Raw genomic sequence first — 15,492 nt, forward strand, 5'->3', positions numbered from 1 at the left:
CCAGAACCAGAGGTGCACACGCATGCACTCCATTAATCAAAACATATACACAAACATGTGGAAATGCTCTCATACACATAAGCCCATACATTTATGTGCATATACTCACAAACACACGCACGCACGCACACACACACACACACACACACACACACACACACACACACTATGAAATAGTGGAAGAACATACAGTTGTTCCCATGCAGAATGTCAGCACAACGTTAAATGTGCCCATATGACTCATACACCCACTGAAAGGAATGCAGGTTAACCAAACCACAAACTAACCACTCACTCTCTTTCACACACACACACACACACACACACACACACACACACACACACACACACACACACACACACACACACTATGAAATAGTGGAAGAACATACAGTTGATGCATTGAAATTAACTTTAGTCTACCCCTTTACTACTATTGACCAGTAGGTGGCAATATCTCAAAGTTTATACACTGCAGCTCTTACCCTGTGTAAGCGGTGTAGGCACAGTGATTTGGACTCCATCCAAACTGCAGAGGTGACCACAGGGGTCCAGGGTCACCACCCCTCCTGTTATATTGGTAATGAGAAGAGGGTCAGCTTTAAACATACTTTCATTCATACTATCCACTATTAAGATTTTGAACTACAGCTGAAAGATGACTTCTAAAGAACTATCAATTTTAATTATAACATACACATGAAACCACCATCATTAAAAGGCTTTTAGTCTGAAAGCTTCTGGTAAAAAAACATATAAAATGTGCCGCAAAGAAACATCAATTGCATTAAAAGCAAAGATCATTTTCCTTCAACCACTTAATACACTGTACAGTATGTGTGCAGACAGATACCCAGCTAAATAGTTAATTCAATCCCGTATTTATCTTTAAACATACTTTTTGTTAAAAGATTATTCTTATCCAGTGTATTATGGTAATTCATCTGATTCTGTTGCAGTTTTGTTGTACTATTTAATCCTCTTAAAATGAGACAAAAGAGCCCAGCATTTATTACTTAGTGAACTGGTAGCAGATCAGCTCTTTACAAGTTTGACAAAATAAATATTATATTATTTCAAATATTATAATCTCACTTCCCTGGCAGAATTGTTTTCAGTAGATTCAATAGTTTTACAAAAAGTAAGATTATACACTAATATTGAAAGCTTTGTTGATTAAAGGATGAGGCACTGGCCTTTCTACACTTAGCAATGTAAAGATGTTTATTCAAGAGGCATGCCAGTTTTATGAATTCATTTCAGAGAAAGTGAAATGACACTAACCTTCATTGATGATGAGACAGTGCTCTGCCTCGATACTAGGCCCCTGGATGGTGATATCTTGAGGGATTGGAGCATCCTCTCGGCCTATGCGGGTCACCCCTGGAACATCAAGACATACACGTTATCATCAGTAGAATAAAAAATGTAGACAATATTGAATTAAAATCAGGCTTTAATTAGTGAATTAAACATCATGTAGATCTGCATGTCTCTGTAGTATCAAATACTCTTTGACAGCATCTTTACAAGTGAAACTTAAACTGATACCCAAATGCAACTATGTCTTTTTGAACTATATTTGTGGCCTGTGATAAAAGGAATACTGCAGTACTATGAATTTGAACTGGTGCTTCTTCAGTGGACTCATTGTGGAGAAAAATAGAACCCTAGTTCTCCTAACAGGGCTTGCTCACATTGTTGGCATTCCGCACTGAAATGAAAGGGCACACCAAGACGGGATTGTGAAAGTGTGTGGCAACGGTTATACATCGAACAATGATAAAGCAAGATTTAAAATGTCCCAGTGCTGACTCTGCTATTACAATCAGCCTTTTAACTGTATTTGTAAACTTTACCCTAATTTTAGCACCATTTATACTGTGACTAAAATCACACTTATACTTATAAAGTAAGCAACTGCTATGGACAACAATTAATGTTCTTGCATCCTGACTTTACCTCTACCATTTTAAAAAGTATAAAACTAGTGCTGATATAGTTTTTTCATTGCAAAAAGGAGAAAAAATGAACTTTCTCTGTCTCTGAATTAGAAATACAAAGAGAGTGCTGTTATCCATGCAAGACATGTTAACTCTAGAAGTATACGTGAGTCTAACAGTGGAAACTGTTATCCAGCTAAAGACAGATAATCCCTTTATTTTAACGTTTCTAATCTGCTGTCAATGTGTTCATGTGTGTGTGTGTGTGTGTGTGTGTGTGTGTGTGTGTGTGTGTGTAACATATGTAATATTATTTGAATATTACATTCCAACGGAATAATGTGGATTTCTGTATTTCAATTTGTTGTAGTGGGTGATTTCACTCTGTGTATAAGACACTGTCCTGAAACCATGCAGTGTGAGTCATCAGTGTTTTAATATGTTTGGGTTATGGTCTGTTAGCACAGTATTGTCATTTTTGGATGGTTTACTGTGTGTTCAGGCTGTGCATTAAGCAATAAGTGGAATAATTCTCACTTCAAGTGAAAATAAACAGAAATTACCAGGGATGTGGATGGTGTAACTAGTGTAAATATGGGTTTTCAGTTTTCCTGTGAGAGATAGTGGTATTGGCTCCTTGACTTTACTGTGACCCAGTATAGAGTATCACTTTCCCCAATCACACCATTCGACTCATGCCTCTCCAGGACTCAAGAAAATGAAGCGATGGGAGGGCAGAGAGAGGGAAAAAGAGAAGAGCAGTACAGCAGAAAAGGCAGGGAAACAAAGCAATGAGGGAGGGGACTTTCAGGTGACAGTTTTACATGACTGGTGAAAAATTACATTTGACAATTCCGTGATCCATGGCATTGGTGTGGGAGTTGAAGATGGATGGCTACTGTTTGACCTGGTAATCCTACCCCAAGGACTATATACTATATATTTCTATACAGCATGTGTGTTACCTTCTTTCAGTGGCAGAAGGGTGATGGCCACACTCAGCCTTCCACTGCCCAGGCTAACTAGATGAGGTGTGGCTGTCTGGACCTTCAGCCCCTTCCCTGTGTCGATCAGATCTAGCGATGGAGACTGCAAGCATCAGAGTGGAAAGGTCAGTCTTGCACACAATTTATTTATTTATTTAGTAAATTCTTTGTCCTCTGAAGACAAGAAAAACATAGACCTCCATGAAATCCGACCCTCAAAAATATTCTGCAGAATGATAATTTATTTCATATGGATTTGGCTCTTTACCTTTGAATAAAGGGTTTTGAAATACATACATTTCATAATTTGTTGATGAATGACATAGCATCATAGCATGTGTGATTGTGTATATTCTCTAACCTTGGGTTCAGCTGGAGACATCTGGTCTGATTCTGGTTGAAACATCATCTCAGAGTCCTGCAGTAAATATGGAGAAAAAAGCAAATCATGTAAAGTGGCTATGTGGAAAGTGGTAGCATATACACACAGACACAAATATAGTATACATACTGTATAGTACATGTAGAAAGGCAAGAGTAGGGTCACATAAGTACAAAAATTTAACACTTCTGCTCAGATCCCACATGAGAGGAATTATCTGTGTGAAAGGGGAAAATACCACACACGCAGACAGACACGCACACACACACACACACACACACACACACACACACACACACACACACACACACACACACACACACACACACACAACCAAAGCTGGTTAGCAGTGGGAAGAACTGGCAGAAATGTTCCATGAAAACATTGTTCCCACAACTTGTTAATTATGGTCTGCCATTACACTGCCTGGTGCTTTGAATGTGCATGTGTTTTTGTGAATGTGTGTGTGAGAGAGAGAAGGCAACATATAAGGTGTATGGGGAAAGTGTGTTTGCGTTGACATATAAGTCAGTGTCTGTGGATATGTATGTGTGTGACAGATATAGGGAGATAGCACATGAGATACAAGACGAGGAAACAATAAAAATTAAATATAAACCTGATCATGCCATCCCAGTAAAATGGCAGCTTCGGTTTTTAATGTTGCTATGATTCATCTAGGAACTGTCAGGCAATAATAGTAACTCATATCAAATAATACACAATTATATTGAAATAGATTTTACTATAAATTGGGCAATCCTCTTTTCACTGGCCCCAGTCAGTTAGTTTTGTTTTTATCCAACTGCCTGTAGGACCAAAGGATAGCAATATCCATTAGTTGTATGATGTGTCTGTTCAGCCAGAGCAAGATATCTTGACAACTACAGATCATATTACAATTAAACATTGAAGAGATATTCCTGGTCATCAGAGGGTGATTCTTACGAATTTGAATGTCCCCCTGACATCTGCCACCTTAAAACCAAAATTTCAACAAGAAATATCAAAATCCACTTCTAAATTTTCCAAGTGCTCCACAGTTCTGCTCTACATAGGATGAACCCCTACCATTTTAGATACTCCATTAGCTTTCCTCTTATGCCACAGTTCAAATGTCAAGTTATGTCATGACCAATCAAAACATGTTACAATGTAACAGGAAGATGTTAGAAAATTCATGCTCACAAGGAGATAAACCTTTGATTTTGGCATTTCTCTCATACATCCACCTCATGACAAACTTCTAGCTTTGGTTCTATGACTATTTTTATTTTGTATTGATTGACAGTGAGGGTCCCTGATGAAGATAACTTCAAGTTAAAATGTTTGAGTTGGAAATATTGAGGGGGCAGTGAAAAGAACAAGAATGATAAACCATTAAGAGGAATTCAAACAGAGCAAAATAACATTAAACTGAATCAAAAATGCCTTAAAAATGTGTGAGTAAATACAGTGAGATCCAGTGTCAAGGACAACCCCTGCCTTACCCTACAATTCAAAAAGCTTAAAACAGTCCTGCTAACTCCGATTTTCATAAACACCCATTCAACAGCACAAACACATGCACACGCACCCAGCTGGATTAGTAAAATGCTTCTCTCCAAAACACAGATGATTGAAGCATATGGGAAACCACCCCAAACACTTCTCCTTTTGTACCTTCTGTCATCTCTTTCCTTATTTTCTCTTCACTCTCCTTGTTATCCTGCCCACAGTTTTTACCATTAGTATCTTTTTTTTAATGTTTCCTTCCTTTTCGTAAAATGATTTTTCTCTTTCTCTTACTGTTTTTACTGTCTTCTTTTCTTTTCTCTCCTTCTCTCCTTGCCTCATCCTCCTGCCTTTTTAGTGTCACTCCCCTCTCTTTTCTTTCTTTCCTCCAATCACCAGCAGAGGAAGTGCAAAATCAAAGTCAGCTCCATACCACTTCCTCTAATTCAGTGCCAGCTTCCTTTCTGAGCTCACTTCCTCTACTGCTTTGACACCCCTATTGCTTTTAAACACACGCACACACCATCCTCATACCCTTATTACTCTTAAAAACACACAAACATCCACAAATAAAGTCACACATCAGCTCTTTTTGTTATCACATGAAGATATGAGGCCCCACATTCCACAGATTTTTTTTCCATCACTGGTGTAGACAAAGCAAACACACCATGTATGATGGCAACATCAGCTAGACAAGTGTTAGGAAGACCAAATGAGAAATGGAGGTCAAAGTCAGATTTCAAATTCAAGGGAGACTGCTTTTAGTGCAGTGACAAGATTTTATTCTCCTCCTTTCTCCTCCCGCTTCTTCCCTTCCTGTATTCCCTTTTCGGCCTCCTTGACCCTCCCCTTCCCTCACAAATAGCCTCTCCTGTCTTTACTCCATTGTTCCTCCTCATTGTGTCTTGGTTGTTCTCTTTCTTTGTATAGCCTCCCTGCGCCTTCTTTCACCAGGTGAGCTCCAGTATGGGCAGGTCAAGACAAGTCTTTGGCCTTGTTGTGCTCTAGTTGAAGCAGAGCAGTGAGGTGTGTCGAGCCCCCCTCTAGATTTCCAGATTCCAGTTCTGACATCCTAAGATTCTCCTTAGTCTCAGATCAAAACACCAAACCTGATGCTATAATGTATTCTGGACTACTAGATGGTTTAGGTAATTGTAGGTATGTAGAATGTAGCGGTAAACACAAATAATATGCTTATAAAGACTTTTGCCGTTATGGCCTTTATCTAATAAACATCTTAGTCATACTTTTCAATGGTAAATTTTTCCTTTTATGGGAAAGCTGACCAATGTGAAAATATCCTAAATAGGCAGCCCTGACCCACTTATAACCCTTGATCTGGTTTACACCTGAACTAATACTTTAAATAATTGCAGACTAGCAAAAAACTTTGTAAATACACAATGGTTTTAAAATCACAAGGACTCAAGAAGAGACAGTGCATGGACACACAATCTCTCTTTGTTCCCATCTGTAGAACAGCTGAGTCTCCCCAAAACGCTTTGTTTACCCTGCATCTGGGGACAGAGATGGAGAAAGAGAGAAGGCGAGGGATATATGGACTGATGGAAAAAGGGAAAGCAATGGAAGATAGAGAGAGGAATCATAAAAAAGGAATCATAAAACAAGAGGGAAAGACCCAGCATTCTTGGACTGTTTTATCTTATCCTTTCATTTTCTTCATCCTCTGCTTTCATCCCTCTGTCTACTCTCTCCTCTCTTCTGTATTTCCTCTCCATCTGTTTTGTCTTTTCTTCTGTTTCATTTATCTTCTGCATCATTTTTGCTGTCTGTGTTGCAGACAGCATTCTCATAACCACATCATAGTACAATTCCCACTGTTGTAAATGTCACTGATTTGGAACAGAATTTTTTGGCGCCGTAGTTGGAATGATTGAGATACTTTCTTTTAACATTAATTCTAATAACTCATTAATTATATGAGATATCAGCTTTTCACCAGAATTGTTATTTTTGCCATAGAACCCCTTAGAGGCAAAATTGCATGAAACTCAGCAGTCTTATTCAGGGTGTCAGTCTGTTCAAGTGATCCAAATTTGATTGCAATTGGATAAAGCATTCAAGAATTATAACACATTGAATTAATATGTCCATACCCACAAAAAATAGTTAGCCAATCATGGAAAAATTATACATAATATCTCTATAAGAGATATCTAAGATAAGAGCTGTGGTCAGTGTCATCTAAACACAATATGTGTTTGGTAAAGCTTGGATCAATGATGAGGGATAGGTAGACAAAAAAGTGTTAATAATTCAAAATGGTGGGAATTTTTTTATGACACAAATGGGCGTGACCTATAACAATCTCTTCTGCATCATGTACTGAATCCATATTTTCTTTGCCTAACGTTTCCCAAGATATTAGCAGAAGTATTGTGAAATATTTAGTGTTTTCTCTCTACATGGTGGCGCTATCGCTACCATTTTTATGCTTTTAAGTTTCCGTGTTTTAGCATTTATAATTTTTGAGATATTCTTGATACATCATGTTTTCATTATTTAAGCTTTGGAGCCAGCTGCAAGCGTGAAGGATTAGTGACGTGCAATCACACAATAACAATTGCAGAAGGTAGTAAGCACAGAAGAACATCCAACAGGCAAATTAGCAGTATTGTTCTTTTCTACTTTCATTGCAGATATTTAATATTGGCTATCTGCTTTTTCTGTGCATGTGACACACAACCAAACAACTTACAGCATGTTTGTCTATTTGGTTGTGATGTGAGTATTAGCAGTGTGTTTGTCTATTTGATTATGTTGTGTGTATTTGCAGCACATGTGCTGTCAAATTGATTCATTTGCTTGTCTTTTGTCTAGTTGCACGTTCCTTAAGTTGTGGTGGATTAGTAGGTTCATTAGAGAGTGTTTTGAAGCAAACAGCTCCTCAAGATGATGGCTAGGAGCTGGGGTATGATCAGAGAGAATGGACAAATATGTATATGGGTTTTTAGATTGAGGGACTTCAGCTGGCTGTAGACCTCTTTATATACAGTCTATGCTGAAGACATACTACAGAAATAAAATTTGGCTGGTTTCATACACTTGCTTTGCAAACAAAGCAACCCATGTGTTCAATGTGCTGAGCAGTGTGTAGACTTATTTATTGATATGATTAACCTCTCTGCACACATTTTGCAAGACGACAGGACAAACTGACACTACATCTGCCTGAATATGTAGTGCCTGTGTATTTTGTAGTGTTCATGTGTGTGTTAGGGTGTCATATACAGTATGTTGTGTGATTGTGTATGTCTGCTCCTTGGTTTATGAGTAATACAATTTCCCAAAATCTTCAGCTGCTCTTCAAAATGTGAGTAAATGGAGTCACAGGATTGATTGTCACAAGATCTCCTTTCCCTTTGTCTTTGTCTCTCTCTTTTTATTGATCTGAAGCCAAGACAACTCTTCTTTCTTCTCTTCTTTCTTCTTATTTGCTCCGTCTCATCTCTGTCCATTTACTTTTGAATATAACATGTGTTTCATCTGTTCATTGAAGTTCTGCTGTGTCTTGCCTGTTTTTCTGACTTGCCAAGCTGTACTCTTCTTTCAGTCTTTATCTCTCTCTTTCTCCATCTCTCTGTCTCTCTAACATCCCCTCCCCTTACATTCCAGCGTGACCCTCTCCTCCCACCTGACAAAGCCAGTATTGTATCACAGATGCTGTTTAATATGAAGTCTTTCTCTGAGTGGCCCTCATATGGAGCAACTCACTACACTCTCTGTTTTGTTTGCAATAATGTCTTCAACAAGACTTTAATTAGTTTGATAAATGCCTCAGTCACAAACACAACATACACTCACACACATGTAGGCTATACAACTCTGTACTTTTTAGGAACTGATACCATAAGAAACTCTTAAATTTACTTTGTCATGCGTGTGTCTATGTTTGCTGAAAACTTTGCACAACTGAAATTTGAACCCCTGCTGAAGCACAACAAATATCCACCAGGATTGTTCAAACCAAACCAAACTCTCTCACACTTTTCTTTCATTTACCAAGATCCTCACAGGAAAGAAAGTCCATTGTTATTGCAGCTGACTCAGAGTTGGAGGAAATCTAACTTGTTTTTCTATTGAGGGTGTGTGTGTGTGTGTGTGTGTCTTTGAAAAAGCCCAGATTACCTTAGCTGATGGCTAAGGTAAGAGATCAACAAATGTTTGGGTTTCCAAGGGGCTGGATATGACAGATAGACAAGGGGGGACAGTGAGGGAAACATAACCCACATAAGTCACATAGTTGGCATGCTGAAATGAACTGTGACTTATGTATAGAAAACAAAAGAGGAAGGCAGAAAGATGGAACTTTAGATAACAAGAGAAACAAACCGAGTGTGTGGCTGAGACTGGGAGGCAAAAGAAAAGGAAATGAATGAAAAAACAGACAGAAAAATCCAGGGATGACAGAAAAGATTAGTAGTGGACCAAAAAAAGGTTTCCCCAAGTTGCACCACTGGTCTTCAAAAAAAATGTGGTTGTATATACTGGAATGCTGACACACTGAACCAAACATTTACCTTCATACATCAACATTAAAACCAAAGATCTGTTACTACTGTGTTGGACATTTTAGGCAATTTGACTGCAGCCACTGTTCACTCTCAAGAGCCAGTGACTGCGCATAAACAAACCTTTTACTTTCTCCAGCTGACACATGCAGGTAAACACACAAACAGTACCCACTCTTGAGAAAATGCTGAAGAGGATTTTCAGTTTGCAGAATGCAAATTTTAAATACTAATAATAATATTACAAATTAAGTTTATTTTAATATTCTAAACTATCAAACCAATATTGAAACTCCAATTGTCTTGACAACACAGGGTAGAAATATGCATTCCCGACTGAATAGTTGAAAGATTTGTAAGATGATTTATTTTAGTGCTGTTTCATCTGGCTAAATTCTATGTGTATACGCATATGTGCACATACCACATATCAGATGTTTTCAGTCTCGTATCAGTACAGTGGTTATGATGAGTCCGTATGATGGAACAGTTGTATCCTCCTAGTTTCCCCATCATGGCCAGAACCAATTTTACATAATGGTTTTAACATGAGCTAATTCTGATGCAGTAATGTTTTTATAAAAAACTAGTATAACAGTTATGTTTTGTTAAATGAATATATAAACAGCAAGTTTGAATTTGACTAAAATATCTGATGGTTCACCCTCTGAGGTAAGATTTTTATGTTTCACTCTTTGAAAGATACTTAAGACACAGATGTGCTGTAGTCTGGGTATGGTACAGTGGTTGGACCCATCAAAGATAAATGCACAACCTAATAACAACCTAATATATCTATCTTGCATGCAACTTGTTTCCACTTAACTCACAGGACCAAGATAGATAGGCCACCAAAGATACACATACAGACCAACATAGATACACAAAGGCTGATTTAATGCCACTCTCCTACAGACACTCACACATCACAGACATGCATATTCTTCAATCTATACCAATAAATATAAGATGTTAAAGAGGTGGAAGGTGGTAAGACTACATTTCTTTATGTTGTCCCTCAGTCAGATTTCTTAAATTTGTTGGTTGATGTCCATGTTAGGCCACATGTTGTAATTCACTTAACTGATTGGTTCTCTTCTGGGTCCTATAAAATGTATGTTGTACTCATTAGTGGTATTTTTTTTTATCGTGGTCAACAATAATATAATAAAACATATAATGTCTAGGTCATAATCTTGTATCTTTATATCTATTCATTATCTTTATTTTGTATGTTTGTCTTCAGTGGAATCACGTAGGATAATTCTGCTTTTGTACGGGTGGACGTTTAATCAGTAGCGCAGAAAGAAAAAAAACTTACCATTTCATTTTCTTACAGAAAAATCTGTAATTATAGTCGGATAAGATTTACCTTGTCGTTAAACAGCTCATTAAGAAACAAACACTGGCAAGAACCCTCTGAGCTGTCGATTAAACATTAATGACATCATAAGCATTTTTTTTTAAAACTTCAAAAATCACACATTTGGATCATTAAATATTGGACTTACCATTATTGAAGAGGGACTGGCCTCCTCTGTCATGATGCCGAAAACGACGCAATTACGAAGCTGCTCCACGATCCAGGATTATGTCGCCTGAAAATATTCTGTCACTTTTCCTCTTTGTGATTACAGTCTCCTACTTGACAGCAGATGCATTTCCTGTGCCTCGTGAGAAACCTCTGGATGTCTAGGAAAGACTTCTAATTCCTTGTCACATTGCATTGACACACACACACACACACACACACACACACACAAACACACACACACACTTCAAACATAGCACTTACAAACGTAAAAAGCCGGTGGCCAAAGCCAATATCGACGTGTAGAGGAATGCAACAACAGCTGGAAGTTGAGCTGGAGAGGGAACAAGGGGAGGGAGTCTCTCTCTCTCTCTCTCTCTCTCTCTCTGTCTCTCTCTCTCTCTCTCTCTCTCTCTCTCTCTCGCACTCTCTCTCGCTCTGTCACTCACTCACACAGAGAGCATAGGGTGCAGGTGTTAACCATAGACTGTTAACAGAGCAACTACACTTGACCTCTCATTCTTACAGGTTCAAAGAGAGAAGCCTTTAGGCTGGCAGAGAGAGGAAGACAAGAGGAGAGAGGTAGTAAAAGAGAGGGACATAGAAAGAGAGCGAGAGAGAGAGAGAGAGAGAGAGAGAGAGAGAGAGAGAGAGAGAGAATTCTTTTCAGACCTACTTGGCAGCAATGATAAGAAACCATGATAAGAAGCATGTTTAGCTAATGATATTACAACAGGAATGCAGACTAGTCTCCTTCCACAGAAAACAGTCCAGATCTAATACTGTAGGTTTTGATTCATTCAGTTACATGGAGAAAGATCCAGACTGGTGAGCAAACAAACTGGCAAAACTCATATCACGCAGCAGTCAAGGGTATGCTGATAAAATGTTCATAAAATTAAAGCACTTGCAATGAAAGACTATAATATGGATATATGGATATGTCTGTGATGGGCCTATTACAACAAATTAAGTCATATAGTAACATAACAGGTATGGATATATGCAAGGGAAGAACCAACAGTATCTGTCACTACAAAATCAACTTTTTAGAGCCACACTATGCTCACAGCAAACAGATGCAGTTCATAATGATCTTGAAGAAAAAGTAGGTTGGATAGGTTTATCCCCTAAGAGGATATTAGCGGGATTTCAGTGAGAATAAATTTGAGGGAGAACATATTCTTCAGCCAAGTAAAACTGATGTGGCCTTTAATTTCATCACAAATAGTCCTTATATACAAGAGGAGCTATTTATGTAATTGTATCCTACAGGAGCGCAGGTGCAAGATAGATCCAACGTGACCACCCCCTGACAAGAATGCACATTTACCCAAGAGATCTTGCAGGTAATGAGCTAAGTTTTTTGGTTTTCTTCAAACTTGCAGCTATATGAGCAAGGTGAAAAAACCATTATGATAAGTAAAGATATAAAAAGCAAAATTCAAGATGATAAATTATCCTAGTTTTCAGCAGCATATCCATATTACCTCTCTAACACATATTGTCATATTTCATGTGTATCTGCAGGTGGTGGTAGGTCGCTCTTTGCTCTTTTCTAAGTCATGTTTGTCATCTGAAAAGTCTCAGCTACATGCACCATCATGTATCAATCTGAAGACATGATATAGGCATGCCAGCAGTTCTGTATCAGAAGTAGGTAACTTTATTTGGCAGAGGTCTATGCATTTCCCAGTTCATAACAGAAGTTTCATAAAACAACAACATGCATAACACAGAACTGTATACTATCTGTGTCGTGCAGAACTTTGTTTAGGCTATGCACAGAGACCATAACTAAAGTAATGTACAAACTCAGATGTCTGTACTCATTCAGGTGAGCTTGGCATGAATAAAAAAAGGGATGACATGCAATATAGGCCAGAACTGTAGTGCAAGTTAACAATTATGATGCATACATTTTTGTCAACCAATACGACTAACAGCACCTCATCTAGGAAAGCCTCTGAAATTTGCTTCTGTGTGGCAAAATGTCTGCCATGTGGTCATTTTAGTTCTTGACTCAACCTTTACAGATATATCTCTGGAGTCAAGTCTTAAAAAGGGAATAGCTCCATGTCATCAGGATAATACTACAAAATTGTCTTGCAGTTTCTTGAAACTTTCTTTCTTGTCAAGTGTTTCCAGGAGCTATTAAGCTATTATGCCTCCTTGGATGCTTGCCGGCAAAGAGAGCTTTAAGCTTTCCCAATGACATCATCCCAGAGCCTGTGGGTTTGAGAGAGCTGCCGAACCTTTGACAGCATTCCGGAGTCAATTCCACAACTCCCATGTGATCCCAGGAGGCTGAGCAGGAACTCTGGAGCTGTTTGGATTAGGATTCAATTGTTAGGGAGACCCTACTGTGAGAGACAAGTTTCATTCAGATAAATCCTCAACTTGCATTTTGAATAGGTCTTTAATAGCCATTGCTTTAATGCCCATATTCCTTCTCTTTTTAAGTAATTTTTCCAGTCTACAATGCAGAAAATTCTGTGAAACAGTATCTGAACCACTTAGTATCAATACTTTAAATTGAAACCAGTACAAATTGAATTCTATTTCATTATCTGGCAGCTCATTTAATCTCAGAGGAATTCCTCATATTGTTGATGTAAGGCTTCAAGCATTTGTGTGGATAGAACTATTCAAACCATTTGCTTTGAATACCATCTTAATGACAGATAATTGGATGAACCTGACACTGTTTGTGGCTTACAGGTAAGTGAGGTGTGTTTTTTATCTGCCTGCAGTGGTCTGCTGCAGTGCTCCACATGTTTTGTCATGTCTGTCTCTTTCTTCATTCCCCCCACCCATAGGATACTGCCAGTTATCTTTACAGCTGTTGCAGTACTGTAGTCATTGTGATCTAAACGAGAGCACAGAAAGCACACAATAAATCTGTGTGTAATGATGTTGTGGATCTGGTTGGCTCTGGCCACTGACATCACTTAACACCAGGGATATACAATGACTTCAGAAAGCATGCAGATCAGGAACGTCCTGTTTACTTTAATGAAATATAGAGATGTATCTTGAGATATATCTAGAACTTGAGTCCAGCTGTGGCAAATTGAATTAGGTGCACATAGTTTAAAAAGGCACACACCTGAGTATATAAGATGCAATAATTCACACTGCATGTAAGGATGAAAACCAAGGAGGTCAAAGGACTTCTGTCTGTTTGATCTCTATGATAAAACTGTGATGAGGCATACATCAGGGTAATGGTATGAAATAATTTCTAAAGCTTTGAGTCCAGGAGCACAGTGGCCTCAGTAATCGTGAAATGGAAGAAGATTGACCATCTGACCAAAGTGTGTAACTGGGCAAGAAGAGCCTTGTTCAGGGAAGTGACCAAGAACCCAACAGTCACTCTTAGTACTGAGTTAAGGGTCAAGTCTACTTTTGTAAATGAGAGATTTCAGTTTTCTGAGTTTTCTTAAATTTGCAAAACTTTCTAAATCAGTCATTAAAGGTTATTGAGTGGACTAAAATAAATGGCTTTCAAATAGCTGCAAGTCTTTACAAACGCACCATACAACTAAAGTATAAGTGTGACAATATTACTGCTACTTCAATGCTAAACATTGTTATTATTTAAGATTGGAGAATGCACCATGTTTGGCTGTGATGAAGGAGGCAAAAATGATACATCTGGACTATTTATTGTAACCTGAGGTGTAGATGGGATGTAGAGGGGACTCAGGTGTTGGGTCTGGAGCACACTGAGGTTAGAGAAACTGCAACTGTGTTTAGTTGCTACTACAACATCTACTAAAATTACTTTGTGCAGAAAATGTATGTAGAGTTACAGAGTTTTGGCTCAAACACATGTAGTGCATGCAAGTGCATTTTGATTAATTCAGGACTTTATTCTTTATCTAGAAGACCAACCTTGAGTTGTTCTCTTCTCCTGTGAAACCTGGGAAGCACGGAGAGAGAGAGGGAGAGAGAAATGCTCTTCATCAGTCAGAGCTGCTTCTCTCTGCTCTCTCACTTGCATGCCATGGTATGTGTAATTACTGCAAAATTAAAGTGTCTCTCTCTCACTTTCTCTCTCTCTCTCTGTGTGTGCTCCCTTTGCGGTGCTTGGAGATCACGCTCAACTGTGTCAACAATGTGGCCTGGACAGAACAGGCATTTCACACTAGTGAGTCAAACATTGAAATAAAGGACAGAGTTGAAATAAGAAAAAAAAATCTCTATGTCCACTTTCTATCAGTCCAGCTAAACTTAATCTCATCCCTCATCATCTCTTATGGACTAGACAATTAGTCTGTCATTTTTCTTTGTTTCATTTCTTTCACTCTTTCCTTCTCTCTGCTCAGTAAATACCTCTAACTTTATAAGTTAATGTAATATTCCTCTGCTGTCTCTATCTCCTCCTCTTCTGACCACAGGAATGCAGGTCGCCTGTCGCAGCACTGCTGTCATAGTAATCACTGGGCCCACTGTAACACACACAAACACCATAACACACACTAACACATGCACACACCCAGAAACATACACAAACTACAGTATGCTGGCCATTTCCTTCATTGCTCTTTCTCCATGGTTTGTGTTATGGAACCTTCTACATACTTGACACACACTGGACATGGTCATATACTGTGGC

The 15,492-nt window shown here is 38.4% G+C and overlaps 1 protein-coding gene across 1 annotated transcript in view; it reads right to left on the reverse strand.

Annotated features, from left to right (window-relative positions):
* Positions 1 to 10,922, reverse strand: part of LOC111237274 (pleckstrin homology-like domain family B member 2) — a 42,574-nt gene extending 31,652 nt beyond the window's left edge. Inside the window, exons 1-5 of the mRNA XM_022766308.1 lie at positions 10,852 to 10,922; positions 3,291 to 3,347; positions 2,909 to 3,032; positions 1,285 to 1,383; positions 486 to 569 (exon numbers count right to left, since the gene is read on the reverse strand). Coding sequence (XP_022622029.1) covers positions 486 to 569; positions 1,285 to 1,383; positions 2,909 to 3,032; positions 3,291 to 3,347; positions 10,852 to 10,884 — 397 coding nt within the window. The 5' untranslated portion in view covers positions 10,885 to 10,922. The remainder of the gene's footprint in view (positions 1 to 485; positions 570 to 1,284; positions 1,384 to 2,908; positions 3,033 to 3,290; positions 3,348 to 10,851) is intronic.
* Between the last annotated feature and the right edge of the window lie 4,570 nt (positions 10,923 to 15,492).

Source organism: Seriola dumerili, unplaced genomic scaffold (genome assembly GCF_002260705.1).
Source record: "Seriola dumerili isolate Sdu_G_001 unplaced genomic scaffold, Sdu_1.0 BDQW01000822.1, whole genome shotgun sequence".
Lineage (NCBI taxonomy): Eukaryota > Metazoa > Chordata > Actinopteri > Carangiformes > Carangidae > Seriola > Seriola dumerili.